At 36.4% G+C, this 15,524-nt stretch overlaps 1 protein-coding gene across 1 annotated transcript in view; it reads right to left on the bottom strand.

Annotated features, from left to right (window-relative positions):
* The window catches only part of PRKN (parkin RBR E3 ubiquitin protein ligase), an 887,769-nt gene that overhangs the window by 281,253 nt on the left and 590,992 nt on the right, over window positions 1-15,524 (bottom strand). The window contains exon 6 of the mRNA XM_062573703.1: window positions 11,410-11,546. Within this exon, the coding sequence (XP_062429687.1) occupies window positions 11,410-11,521 (112 nt within the window). The 5' untranslated portion in view covers window positions 11,522-11,546. The remainder of the gene's footprint in view (window positions 1-11,409; window positions 11,547-15,524) is intronic.

The following is a 15,524-nucleotide window of genomic DNA, read 5'->3' as shown; positions in this document are numbered from 1 at the left end:
TAAAATTTATCCACAAGCATTTGCAGTAAGCAAAGAATGCAAAGATACTGACAGTGAATGTTTGAACTTTGTTAATATAAATTCAAATTGCTAGTGAAGGAGGCAGGGAGCAAGAGTATGGGAAGTTTCACTTCTGTGAGCATTTCAAGGATGGAGAATATCCTTCACCACCATTTTCACTTAGACAAGATATAAGCAAGGTAAAAGTTCCACTGTCATTCTCAACAAACTGCCTTTTATCCCTGAGTTTGGCCACAAATCATACTGCATCAGATACTAAAAAATTTCCTTTTTAGAAGATATCCCTGAATCTTTCCCACAATACTATCCACTCAAACTCTGAAAATTGCAGCATGTTAGTTTTCCTACACATCTTTAAAGAACAAAACATATAATATTACAGTAAATATACTAAATTGTTCTGGCCAGTGCTGTTGTCCCTTTATTTTCATTGCACTAATGAGGCTACGTTGTTTTTAAAACTGGAAAACTAAACGTAAATATTTCCAAATCAGCCCAAATTTATCAACATATCTAAGTTGCTAACTGTAGATATCACTCCTTACTAAGACCTTATTAAAACTCACCATGTGCTTAAATGCATATAATTTTATATTTTAAAGATTCTAAAGTTAGTCACAATTACCGCTACTCTGTTATAAACATCATATGTAAATCCATATAAGCAATAGCTTGATAGTTTGGTATCTTTTTATTATAGCACATTGTGACCCTACAATCCAAACTTACTTGGAACAGTATCCACTTCCATGGTCTTCTTCCAACCAACTACCCCAGCGCTCAGTGCTACTGCTCTATCTAGCCACTCTGTGTAATAGAAGGTCCAAACCATCAAGCAAAAAACACATAACAAATTGCAAGCAGATGGATTATAATTGCAGTATTCTGGGATCAATTCTTGAAAATGGCCTGTGACACCAAGTTCTAAGGAAAAATACTGAAGTGTCACAATCAATGCCTGATTTATCCTATCTGTTTGCAGGCTGACATGATGTAATGTGCAGATATTCAGATTTTGTAAACCCCTTATTTAGTTAGTATGAAAAATCTTGATAAAAGCACTGAAGATTGCATCTCAGTGGCATTTCATCAGAGCAAGTGATACCATGTGTTCCACCCCAATATGCCCCACTTCTGATCCTCACGAAGTGCTTCAGTTTTAAGGAGGAAGTTTGACTTCCATGCTTAAGGGATCCTTTTCTTTGTTCTTAGGGCAGGAAACAAGGCTACCAGCTGACATTAGATGACATGGTGGCTTTTGCAATGTGAACATAGGTCCTCCAATGATCGGAATGAGAACACTAAGTTATTGCACACTGACTTTTCAACCATCAACAATTTCAGCAACAACTGTATTGCACTGGATTTGAACCAGATACAGAATGAAAATCTCTTTTCTAAATTATGTACTTCGTTCTTTCTCCCCATTTCTTTTTTTCTTTCTTTTCTTTTTTTTTTTTTTTAATATATTTCAGGGGAGATAGAATTTATGGAGATGCAGTTTGAACTATGATACCTTTTATAACCCTCACTTGCACCTGCATTGTGCAATCATTTGGCACATCTGCTATATTGAGAACAAATCTGATTTAAGAGTTTTAATAAGAATGTACATCAATAAATTATAACAAATTGGTGATTAGTAGTATTATTTATATGCAATATTTTTGTACCCCTTATAATGCTGATGTCTGCTTCACAGGGATTAATTATTTTCATAATTTTGTCTAAGTAGTAATATAGAAAATGTCAAAAAGAAAATTAGATTTTCACTTTCCAGACACAGAAATTTAATTAAAGTCAACTCCTTGTTGAAGGGGAATGTCCTTAGCTGGTTTTGTCATGTGGCAGCAGCTCTACATGCTGCCATGTGGGAGACCAAAGCTCAGAAAGTGACTGAGGGAATATTAATCACCAGGCTTCAGAGACTAAACACATGGTGCATGTGCCACAGTTGGTCTCAGTAGCTTATCTGTGGAGTATATAAGGAAGCAAACAGCACTGATTTTGTGTAAAGGCTGCTCCTTGCACAGCCCACCCGAGAGGCGGCGCTCTACTGAAAAAGACCCTCTTCTCAGATACAGACTGATCCGTTAATAAACCTATAATAATGCAGGCATGAAAGGTCAGGCTTTGCCTCATTCCACACCAAAAGTGTAAATTAAACTCCTCAAGCGTATTCCAGTCATAATAATTAGCATCTTTTATAGTCCACTGGACATTTTTAGGACAAACAACCAGATGTCTCCACTCTGTGGAACAGAGTCCAAAGATAAAACACCAAAATACCATGTTTAAAGGCTAAATTACCAGCCATACCAAAAAATGAGATATATGTTGGGGTCATTATTTCCTCATTTCACCTACCCTCTGTCTTTTACTCTTCTCCAACTCTTCTTCTCAAAGCACTACCTCTTTTGCCTCTCTTACACTCCCTTCTCTCCATGAGATCCTGACTTTCATCCAGAATATTCCTGTGAACATAAACCGCCCTTGGGCCAGAGTGGGACCACTAAGCTAGGCCATACAGGTCTCCTAAGCACCAAAAAATGACAACTGAATCTACTGCTGGTTCAGACTGAATTTGAATCAGACATGAGCAGACAGAAAAATGCCCTGTTCAGAAGCTTATGTCATTATTCCTTCCCATTTCTTTCTTAAAAAATGTATCTTTCTGGAGACTTCAGGGAGATATACACTTTGAATCACAGTACTCATTGTAACGCCCAACAGCACTTAGACAAGATGAATTAGAAAACAACCCGAATTAGAAACCTATTCAAGCAGTTGAGTGTAGAAGTGATGACTAACAAGATGGTATCATTTGGTGATTTTATTGTTCATGTAGATGATGATTTTTGTCAGTTGGACACAAGCTTAGAAGTGACTTGCCAACCATCAATTGATTATTATAAGCTACACTACCATGGGCAGAATTACTTTCAGATGAATGAAAATCTTTTCTGTGTAAAGACAAAGTCACAGCTTTCATAGACTCCAGCGGAGACAAAATTTCACCTCCACTTCAGTTGTGCACAGAAATGATGAAAGATGTATTGCATTTCCCACATCTCCTTTCTATGGATTACATGCTGCCTATTTTATTTTGAAACAGGACATCTTTATTTACAGGACAAGAAGTCTATTTTCAAATTCCATTCCTAGCTATTCTTAGAGACTATTAATTTCTACAAAAGATTTTCTTGTTATCTCTTGTCCTTCGCTATTACTAACCAGAGTGAGCCTACCTACATGCACTGCCATCTCCACGCATTTTACAAATGAAATGTATTGCAACAGATGAACTAGTAAGAGATATAAGAGAAAAGAACCTGTGGTAAGATATCTCATGCTGAATTTAATTATGAGAGCTCAGATTTTTATATGAAACATATGATTTAATTGCACTATAATTGCTCCCAGATAAGAATTCAAATATATCATGGAATCAAGGTCCACTTGTCCTAAAGATTTTGAGACAGAAGCTGAAAATCTACTGCAATGGAAACAGAGCAAGGACTTGAGGGGACAAACTTCAGATTCTCCTGCTTGAATTTCAGCCAGCACTGAAAATGGAAATGAAGGAGCTGTTGTTCTGACTTCCAACCATGCCCTTTGAGTTAGTCATGTGTTTGTGCTAGTAAAGGAACACAAAAAAAGTGCTTGACACACTGTTGGTTCATGTTTATTTTATTCCCACACTGAGAGAAGAATGCAGATGACCATTAAAGGTTCTTCAGGAAACCACTGCAAAGCCTGAGCTCTAAAATTCACTCTTGACAGTAAAAATCTGGCATTCTACATGTTTTTGATCCCCTTCTCTATCAAAGATTAGTTGGAATAACCTTGTAATTTCTTGAATATAGTTAAATTAGTTTTACCTCTTGGATCAGGGTAGAGAGCAGTCTAGCTGTATTCTCTGATAAATTTCCATCAAATTTCAAAAATAAAATGCAGAAGTGGATGATCTTTTGCCAGCAAGACTCTCCCCTCCAGGGTGCTGCAGAGATCTATCTATGGTGCACATATAGTACTAAAGAAAAACAATTTCTCTTCTTGGCATACTGACCACGAGTCTGTAGAGAGATATGAGAAGGGAGATTGGAGGAATCTAATTTAAAAACACAGAAGGGGTGAAAAAGAAGCAGTATTTTCATGGGCAAAGCCCTGTAACGAGACTCATGGCCATCTGGGTTCCGATGCAAACTCAGTCAATGACCTTTTGTGTAACCTCCAAGTGATTTGTCCTCTGTCTTCCCATGTTTTGCCTACATAAATCATAAGGCCAGAGGAAAAGACACTGCCTCCTACTAAGAGGCATAACACTATATATAACACTAAGTCAACATAGTATGTCCAAGCTACCATAATGTGAATAATAACTGTAATAGTATCAACATGAACAGAAAGAAATCACTTTACTCTGAGCAGAGGTGCAATGCAGTCATTTCAGGAATTCCTCTAACACGAGATATAACTGGTAGCATATCACTTTCATGCAGTACTTATTTACTCCTATGAAAAGGTCAAAATTATTTTAATTTTCTTTCATTGCTTTTAACAAATTTAGCATAACATAAAAGGAACAGGAATTTTTTTGAGGAAATATGCTCATCTCACTATTTTGTTTTATAATCCTTCATATTTTACCCAATTTTTTGCTCACTTTCCTGCCTTGTTTAAGACAAGTTAACTTTAGTCAGTGTGCTGATATGGTAAAATCCTTCTCATCTATAAAAAACAAGGATCTCTTTTTCTAGGGAGTTGTTTTAAGCAATCTCTGGGTTGAGCTTGAACTAAAGGAGTAGGCGAAGCCCTGCGGATATGTCCTCACAATCAGCAGGTTCTGAAATTCTCACCTTGCCTGACTTACTTATGATGTTATTTACAGAAAGAGTAAATATTCCTGCCCATAATGCACAGGGAAGATATGGTCAGAATTAATAAGCAGGATGAACAGCCGATTTTTTTTTTTTTTTTTTTTTTACATAAGGAAACTAAGGTTCATTGTACATCAAACCAATGCATGTGCGTACAAATACAATCTGCCTGTTATGAAGAACTTTCTGGGAATGAGAGGTGGAAAAGGCTTGCTTTTCTATGATGCTCTCCACAATTGTAGTCCTTGCATTCCCTCTGCAAGAGGAGTAAACAGCTTCTGCTGGAGGACAACGAAAAGAGGCAGCTGAGCGAGCACGCAACCCTTCTTTAGACTGGACAGCAGGGTTCAGCCAGATCCATGAGAAATTAATGATAGAAATATTCCAGGAAAGAGAAAAATAAAAGTCAGTTATTGCTAAAAGCCCTTCCAAAAGATGCTCAGATATCCCTTTAAAGATACAAATAAGGAGTTGGGGTGCGTCTCTGCATTTTCCCTGTCATTGGCAACACAAGAAAAAAATACCACTAGAACTGTCACCACAAACATCTGAAGACTGTAATTGCTTGTTTATTAATTCCTCAGAGTAGAAAGAAAATGCTTGTCAGATGTACAAAATATACAAAAGAACACAAAAAAGCATTCCTCTAGCCTCCTACACCTGCCTCTGTAAGCTCACATATTTCATGTAAACAAGAAATTACAAAAAGTGGATAGTTGTCAGGAATATAACAGCCCCCTAAATATGAAACTTAAGGAGCACTTTGAAGAACTTCCAGAAGCTGCAGCAGGGCCTACTACATTCCCTTTTATGTTATCCTTTAATAATAAACTGCTGTTTCCTGCATTTTCAGATTTCCTAAATTGCTTTAACTCTTTAAAGTAGCACTACTGGAGATAACAGATTTCAGAAATTCAGGTTTCTGAACCTTCGTTCAGAAGGCTTCACACTAGTTAAATCTTATTTCTTGTGCCAACAGTTGCACTCTTCCATGTGAGGTCCCACTAAACTATGGCTCCTCCTCATTACATTCTTTAGAAGGCTCTGTTCATAGATCACTGACCTTCAGTTTAAAATCCCTTGTACACACATGCCTTCCTCAACTTGAGAGAGATTTTGTCTCTTCTATAGAATAGAAAGGACACCAATCACACTATTTGGAGTGCTCAGACCAAATACAGTTCTCCCTCCTTTTTCCTGAACATTTTGCTTAGGCTATCCATTCATTTTCTTTTTTTCTTTTTGGGTGCTATGCTTTTGAAGGATGATTCAGAGATTCACCACTACATTGACATCTTCCATAGGAACAAAAACATCCTGTTATTACACAAATAGAATCTAAAGAGGATAAAACAAATTTGATCTTAGAACATATGCCTCCTTAATCATTCCCCAGCAGCTTTCTTTCACGGGAACATGGCTCTTAAAAGTTTTAATTCTTCTTATTAGCAGTTCAATACACTAACTAGGAGTAATTTTACTTGTTTATTTATACATGTGTGATAAAACTGGGTTACTTCCAGATACAACAGTGTTTTACAGTCATCAGGAGAACTGCACCTTTTACACAGATTTCTTTAAAATACATCACACATACGATTACTCTTATGAAATAAACTGATGCACAGGCATTTTTGCAAAATGCCTACAGCAGTATAAAACCTTGCATTTCCTTGGCCTTGCCAACTTTTCCTCCGCCAAAGATCTGTGGAAGTTTATTTTACCCTGGAGACCAAGTCCCATAATGTTGTAATGCTATTTTAAAAATGAAACTGTGATCATAAGAACAGTATGTGTTTAAATGGAGTAATACATTGCATATTTGTATACAATTCCTGCTTTGAGGTAATGCTATGAGATTCTTGTGCCCTGCACAGTAACTAAATAACCATAAATGATCTTTCATGCATATGCAAATCTGTCCCTCTAAGCACCTTATTAATTATTTCAAAGATACTTGGAGGTCACCACTCATGGAAATTTCTATGCATGAAGCCTCATTAATACAAGACACCATACAGAGAAAAGGGATAGATTTTTGTTGCCACTTAGCAAGGGCAGAGAGAGTATAATCTGTAACGTTTACTTTTTTGTTTTAATGACCAATAAAATACAACCAACTCCTATCTATGAGTCTTTTCTGCGAGCTGATATAGTGGATTTGAATCATGGGGCTGCCACATTATTCTGAATAGCTAATCCTATCAACACTCCAGAGTTCCTCTGCTCAGAGCTGCAGTCCTCAACGTGGGCTGTTCTCAGCTGGAATAGCGCTGCCTGGCACTAGATTAGCAGCTAGGCATTAAGGAATTAATTTTGTTCTTCCAGAAACACAGCAATGACACATTTTGTGTTGGAACAAAGTGAAGCTATGTCATTTTCAAGGTGATATATCATAGATCATCCACTGAGATAGCCTTTTTCCAAACACATACTATCTTCTGCTTAATTACGCTGCATAACAGAAATCAAAGAAAAGCAGAAATATAACTACAAAAAATAGTTGAACGCAATGACAAAATCAACCTTCTGGCATGTATGAGACAAGGAGGTAAGATATTTAATACACTTGAGAAACACTGTTTATCTGAAATCCCTAGATCCTTTCCAGCTCAATTTATCATACGCATGTGATAACACTGATTTGGTCTGTCATAGTGACCCTTTGCTGTAGCAGCTGCTGTTTATTTTTATACTATTGTTTGTGTGGCATTTTCACCTCTAGATTGATCCAATAAAAGATATAAAAAACCTGCTATGTCGGTACATTCTCTTGATAAAAATCAGGAACAGGGAGTCAAATGTTAATGGAAACTGCAGGCTGTCATTATTTTAGCTCTATTTTTTCAAAAATACTAGGATGAACAGAACTAATTGGAAGTCCAAACAATTTAAATAGTCTTAATTAGAAGACCAAAATCCTTCTGAACAGTTCTAGGGCAAAGTGTGCACATATGCCTTGGAGAAATGAAGTAGATTTTAAGTAAACCCATGCTTATTTGAAATAGTCGTAAATAGTTGAAATGGTTGTAAAACCATTTTTTTACAAAGGGTGAACCCACAACATGGGTATCTTCTGTTCATAACACCGTAAACACTACTTCAGCATTGCTTTGTGACATCTAAAAACACATGCATTAACACAGACTACAGTTTTCACTGTCTGTGTAACCTAGTCAATGACCACAACATAAACCTCATTACAGTAAACGTGACACTGTTTCATATTCCTTTTAGAAAAAGGCTCAAATCAAAATCTTATCTTTCAATAAAGCTCAGATCTAATATTTTTTGTTTTAAGCCAAGTTCTGTTAGACAGAACATGTATTAGACCAACATCACCACAGTAAGACAAAGGAGTAATTTCTGGCATGTCCCATGGTATTCATTCCTGTCAGGAGGAAATAATTTTAGGCTTCTCTGAGGTAATTCAAGAAAGTTGTGTCAAACACTGCTTTATCTTCCTCAGATGTAAATACAAACTGTAAATTACCATTGCAAAAATTCAGATTGCAAATTGCAGCTTGCAAAAATGCAATCTTACACTATTAAGTAGGAGTGCCATGATATGTGGAAAAGGAAATTATATGATACTGTCCTGAATGTTTCTTAATTTAACTGATTGTAGATGAAAACTGCTGGAACCATAGTTCTGAAGGAGGCTAAATCCTTTATAGCTGAACATTAAGAGGGAAGGGGTGGGTAACTCAGCCTTTCCTCTTTTACTCCACAGATGTGATGTAATTCAGCTTCATGACTTTATCAAAGGGTAAAGAAATAATTTAGTCATCAGCTCTCAACTGGACTATAACCTAATTTTAGAAGCATCCAGATTTCTTGCCTACCAGAAAGTCAGGTTCAGGTAGCTGCAGAAATGAAACTCTAAAGTCACAATGACAGCACTCAGACTCTTCAGCCTGCAGTGTCGTCTGAAGGATAATGTTTAGAAAAGCTTTTATTGATATAGAACAGATAACACAACAAAGAAAACTGACTGAGGTAGCAATCAATTTTACGTTTGGCCAGAATATTATTTAAAACTGCTACCTGCTCAGAGATAGTGACTGAGTACCTCTCCAGCATAAAGCATGTCAGCACACTACCACGTCAACACTCCTGAGGGATAATCAGGCTGATGCTGAGCAAGCAGCTGTGCACAGGCAGCACCACCCAGCACCATGCAGGGATACTAACTTAGCTCCTGAAGTGCTATGTGCCTGGGCAGTCCTCTCAGCTTATCAGAGGTGTCAAAGAGCCTGGCCAACATGCTGTACTGACATAACTATACTGGCTCTTCAGCATCAGCTCATTCATCTCTAGCATGAGAATCTCTGCACTGTACTGCACCGAGGTGTTTTTAAAGCGGGCAGTCCAGCAGCACAGGGTAACACCCTCAGCAGAGATTCTTCAAGGAAATATACTTTCAAGGAAAATAATTGGAGATCAGAGAGCAAACATATTGGAATCATATTATTATTGTTATATTTTACACTATTTTGAAAGCAATTTTTGATTTGGAGAATTCTAAAACTAGTAATATTTTAGTGTTCCTGTGTTCAGTGTTTCTAGCTATTTTAATGCATAAAGTAGGAAATAGCATAGCTGCAACCAGATTGGCAGCAATAGCTGCTTATACACTGCCACAGCTGATCTCTGTCTCATTGGAGTAGTGGAAGTACAGTCATCCTTTTTTTGTGTGTCCTTTATGGTTTCCCTTTCTTAGGCCAAGCTTGTGCCTTCCTCACCTATCAAAGCCTGGAATTGTATCTCTGAACTTTTCAGCTCTGTCTCCCTGCATTTTCCCTTCCATCCCATTCCAACTCTGCTTCTACTGCTCAATTCCCATAGTGTCCAACTGCAACATATAGAAGAGAGAGAAAGACTGGCTTATTATTGCCAAGTAGGGGTAAGAATCCTTGCGTATTTGTTAGTCTTCTCTGTAACAAAAAGAAAAGATAAAGCTTTTGGTCTGAAGAATTGGAGTGGCAAGATATATTGAAAAATCCCAATATAAGTTTTGTGCAGTATGACTAACAATATGTTTACAGATGGAAGAGGCAGAAGGGCCATTAGTTTAAAACAGTATGTCTGAACTAAAGGAAGTGCTGTGACACTAGCCATGGATGCAAGGAGGCCCACAGGAGAGGAGAAAGATGAGTTGCCTGCTGAACTGCTGAGATAACTGATTAAGCTGAGGAGCTAAAGGGAGAACAGAGAAAAGAACTGATGAATGGAATGAAAAAAAAAAGAAAAAAAAGAATGGATTCATCTTGAATGGAGCAAAAAGACAAGACGATTAATTTGTGTGAGAGCAGAAAATGTATTAGCTTCTGGAAAAGCAGGCAGGGAGATAGAGAGTACAGAACGACCACATATTACTACAGTAATGGTGAAGGAAAGAGCACTAGTAGAAAGCACCTGTTAGGTTCCTGATGACAGGTCTTCTGATTCAACATTAAAAAAGTATTTTGTGAAGTATGACATCAGTGTACAAACACAGTAGTAGAAAAAGCTGCTGGAGGCAGAGAATAAAATTAGACTTGGCAAGTGAACAGCACATAAACAGCAATTCTAGTGAAATATGAATTGATGACCATTGCCAGGTTGCTCCTGTAGTAATTAAAAGTTAGTAATTTGAATTGTTCCTATTACTGTCCTTTCATCATCCTTAGGGCAAGCAATCATTTTAAGTAAATGTCACTCTCCCAAGAAATTTTTCTCCCATCTAGTTACATGAAACATTTGTCAGCCATTCACGCAAACAAGTCAAACCCATCTTTTATGCATCTTCTAACGTTTAGGGAAGTGATTCCCTCACACTGCAACACAGGACTTGTGACAAACATATATGCACAGACACAGATATATCAACAGGAAAAAAATTAATGTATTTCCTTGCAGCAAAATTTTTGAGAATTTTGAGTGTGCCAGTGTTATAGATTCAACTCTCAAACAAATACTTCAGTGTAAATCTTGTTTTTACTAAAATTTGTTTTCTACTCAGGTAAACAGATGACCTACCACCTTCTCAGGGTGATCTACATTTCATTCAACACAGTGACAATTAGTAATAATAACTTTATCAACAGAATGGCTATTTGAAATTCCTATTGCAGTCCTTCTTTTATTAGTACTTGAAGACAGGCCAAGAAAGTTAATAGCTTATTTGACTTAAAGTAAAGTAAAGTAAAGATGTGGAGGTCATGAGTGATTTTTTTTTAACAGAAGTGCAGTATTATCATCTGTTAGCCCTTTATGATGATAAAATACTAATGTGAAAAAGTAGGCATTTGCTTATAAAAGAAATGTCCTTTAGAATCCAGTTAATACTGCAGTTCACATGCTCAGCCAGAAGAACCACCTCAATATTGAAATCCATGAAATGAAACAACTTCTATGAAGACATCTAATTCCACAGATGTATTCAAAATTAATAGGTGATAAAAAGAGTCTACTTCTGGAATCAAAATTGTGTATTTTTTAGAAAAGAAAACCTACTAAAACGTACCTACACAAGGGAGGGAATAACCAAGCTCAGGATCATAGATGAATTGACGATCGTTCAGCATAGTCACGCAGTACAAATGGAAACAGTCGAGGCAAATGACATGGCGATGCATGCACTGGAACACAAGCACAGGACTCCTGTTAAAGACAAAACAGTGAAAATAATGAAGAAATACTCTATTGTATGAAGAAATATGGTTTGAACTCCACAATGTGCTGTATTTGAATTTGTAGTATTGTATTAGCTTTTCATTAGTAGTATACAATATTATCATGATGTATACAAAAAATGAAGTTAGGCTGGCATATTGCAGAGTTTTTAGAAAGAAATAGTTCCTAACATGAATCAGAGACAAGGTGCAGGACGCAAGCTTTCACTAGAAACATGAAGAGAGGTAAAACATCAACTAAGAGGAAATGAATAATATTTTACAAGAAAAACACTTTAGGAATAGAAATACTTCATAGCTAGGTAAGCTTATATTTGCAGTTATAAAACTGCAAATGGTGGGAAGTTGTCTCAAATACAAATGTGACCAGCTACGCAATCTAAACTGGACTTTGTGAGGACTAGTCAGTGTCTTCAGCCTCTCAAACCAGCCACTGGACCTCTACAGAGAGGGCATAACAATTCAGCTTCTAGATAGATGTGTGGGATTCAATTTGGGAACAAGACAACTAAATGTCAGTACTATATACTGGTATATATACCAGTATCTCTGGGCATGCTAAGTGAGAGATTCCTATTATGGTCAATAAATTCAGGAGAACCTAGAGCTGATCATCCCCTAGCAATCTACATTAGGGTGAGCTGAATCAACCTCTAGGCTCCATGGTCTACATCTCCACTGATGATAATGTGAGCTAAGATACCCACCACACAAGCAGACACCTACATAGAGAAACCTAAATGTGGGTACCCCAACTGCAAAATAATACCCTTTCTGGAGATGTGGAGGGGGAACACTCACAGTAAGTTAGGACAAACAGGCCTACACCCAGAAACCCTCCAACGACAACAAGAAGGGGCAGCGGCTCCCAAAATCCTGCTCAGAACCAGAACACTGGAGATGGAAAATAAAACAAGTAATATAGTAGACAATATATATATATATATATATCCACTGTACCAACTAAGTTATAAAACCAATGGCTTTCCTAACTTCAGCAAAGTTTTGATAGACAGGTCTTTACTGTCAGTTCCAAAGTAATGCCTATGCCCCCTTTAATAGAGTTACATGTTCTGTAAGTGTTATGCAATACTGCTTGCTTATCTCTGCTCCTTTAGGAGCATTATCAACATCAAGGATCAAAAAAAAGGCAAAAAAAAAAAAAAAAAAAAAAAAAAGAGAGATGAGTCGAACTGAAAGAACAGTGAGATTCAGATCCAAATGCTGATCTATTTTATTCCTTTTATTTGCCTACGAGCAAACACGGGTAAACAGGGGTTAATTGGTAAAGTTTTTTGAGCAATTAGGACAGAGAATTATCTTTAAAATGAAAGCAGGAATTCTCACATATTCACCATACTCCAAGAGACAGGTATTAAAATATAACACCAAATACAGCAGGACTTGTGTGTTAAAATTTTAAGAGTTAGCTATACTGCTACAGTTGCTATAATTCCTCCCAGATGATGCTTTGAAAACCCACTGAAACAGTAAATCATCAAGCCTTCAATGTGGGAATACAACTGCAAAATGTAATCAATAATAATTTCAGATACAGTATATAAGCATCTAATCTTCCATGAAAATATGCTTCAGAATCACACATACTATAGAATCTATGGCAGTGTGTTGGTATCTGTAAAAATATAATCTGTGTTTTAAGGATTTTGTTGAAATAAAGCAGCTTAAAAACGGAATTAAATAAAACCTCCCCATTACTAATCCTTATTAGTTGCCCACTCGCTGTTCCGAATGTAACAAATAATAATTTTAAAAAGACAGCTGTAAGGCAAAATGAGAAGCTGATCTGTACCATTTTAGCTCTGGATAGTCCTAAAATCATTATAAAGAGCTGGAGGAGCAGTTATCTTATCCCTACTGTGTAAAAGTCCCTATGGTTCACTAGTCAAATGTAGTCTTAAGAAAAATACCCCAAAGATTTCTTCCTGAAATGCAGATGTAAACAGATTTGCCTATGGTTTAAAGGATCTCTCTCTTCCAGGTTTAATTGTTCATTTGTATTGCTGCAGTCTCTGAGAGTATTTTTTTCAGTTTAGGAGAAAGCTCCCCAGATGAAAATACGCATCTTTCTATCCTTGGTTTCAAAGCAAAGCTACATCTTCTGTTTGAGGAGAGATCCACAAGAAAAAGCCATCAAAAGTATCTTAAAAAATCATGACCAGAAATGAAAATGGTGTTATTAACACCTTCACTTAAACTTGCATGAAACCAAGACTAACAGCACTGAATTATGCAAACCAGCTACTATCAGTTACCAACAGAAATTACTTGCAATGTCAATCTGTCTTCTTAATATATTACAACTTTTTGAAACCAAACTGTATTCTCCAGAAAGGGCATAGCCGTACATATATACATTTAAATTGTGACTTTATGAAAAATACTATTGTTAGAATGCGTTCCCTTGTAACACTATCAGACTTGAAAAAAATGCATATAAACTACATATATATTTGGGCTCTGATCACATCACAAAACACGCAAGCTTAGCTCTGACTGATATTACAATGCCTGTTAATTTTGCAGCCTGCAGGATCTCTGTCATAAGGCTTTGAGATACTCAATCTGCATTCAGTGCAGATTTATCCAAATTAATTGGCATTAGAACAGTCACTACATTCCAAAATTTGCAGATTTTGTATCAAAAGAAAGTGCTTCTTCTGGTTTAAGAGACCTATAAAAGTTATATTTCTGAGATCAGTTAAGATTACAATATTGTAGAGATTATATTCGTAATGCCTGGGTGAAGCTAGTATATATTCGTTTAGGATAATCTCAAGCGTTATTAATAGAAGCCTTGCTAGAACCAAGCACAATTTAATTTAGAAAGAAAGGAATACTACAAAAGTCAAAAATTTTGACATATACTGTGACAAGGGCCCTTGCTCAATCTAACATAACAATTTAGTAATGTAAATCTGTAAATCTGACGTATATTTTAGAAAGTATTTCATAGGTTCCATTTACACAATGTATTTGCCTGAATTAGAGGCTTCATGAGAATAATCTATAAGAAAAATGTTTCTCACAGCAAGGGATAAATTTTCATTTGTCAATTAGGAATGTAACTACTTTTAAAAAATTGAGAATCCAACATTACAATGCATCATAGAAATTTTCCATAATAAGTCACTTGCTGTGACTTATCCTGTGCTCTGATTCTTTTTCATCAGAAATTTATCAGTACGCATTTACTTAAATGAAAAAGGAAAGGGATTTAACCTAAATCTTTCTGCATCTTGTTTTTCCTATGGAATAACAGTGTGGTGCCACAATGACACTGTTGGAAATGCTGTCTGGTCTGTACACTCTTTCCTTCTTCTCCTAACTGAAAAGCAGGAAGACACAGATATTCTCAGATACATTACAACAGTATACTGGCTAAATAGAGAAAGATATGAAGATTGATCTTGTTTAGATAAAAACCCACTGGGAAGTAAATTGTTCTAGTATGTCCCAAATTGTCTCAGGACAATTGTTATTAATGTACCGAGAGCAAATCCAATGGCTGAGAATGTGAGGGGCTATTTAGCATAAGGAATCATTTGCAGACGTAACAGTGGATTAACCAATATATCTTTCAATGCCTAAGTATGAAAAACTTGGGCCATTTTTTTTTTCCTGTCTTGGTCCTTATGCTTCAGATTTTACAGGCAGGTTGACTGAGTAAAGTTTAACCAGCATATCACATCTATTAGTCCTTTTTTTCTACTTCTTTTAAGAAAATGTGAGTAGCCACAATCTGAAGCACTTTGGAGATAGAAGTATATCTAAAACCAGTAGAAATTTCTGAAAAACATGTTGGACAAATCTGTGAAAAGCCCTCGAGGTCATTCCTAGGTGGCAGTTGGATTTTTCTCACCTCCATTTCAAAATTTTAACCAAATAATAATAAAAACCCTTAACAGATGTCTGTAAGGCTGAC

The sequence above is a fragment of the Rhea pennata genome, chromosome 3, assembly GCF_028389875.1.
Source record: "Rhea pennata isolate bPtePen1 chromosome 3, bPtePen1.pri, whole genome shotgun sequence".
In the NCBI taxonomy this organism is placed as follows: Eukaryota; Metazoa; Chordata; class Aves; order Rheiformes; family Rheidae; genus Rhea; species Rhea pennata.
Note: the sequence above shows the minus strand (reverse complement) of the source record. Positions and strands in the feature narration are given on the sequence as shown.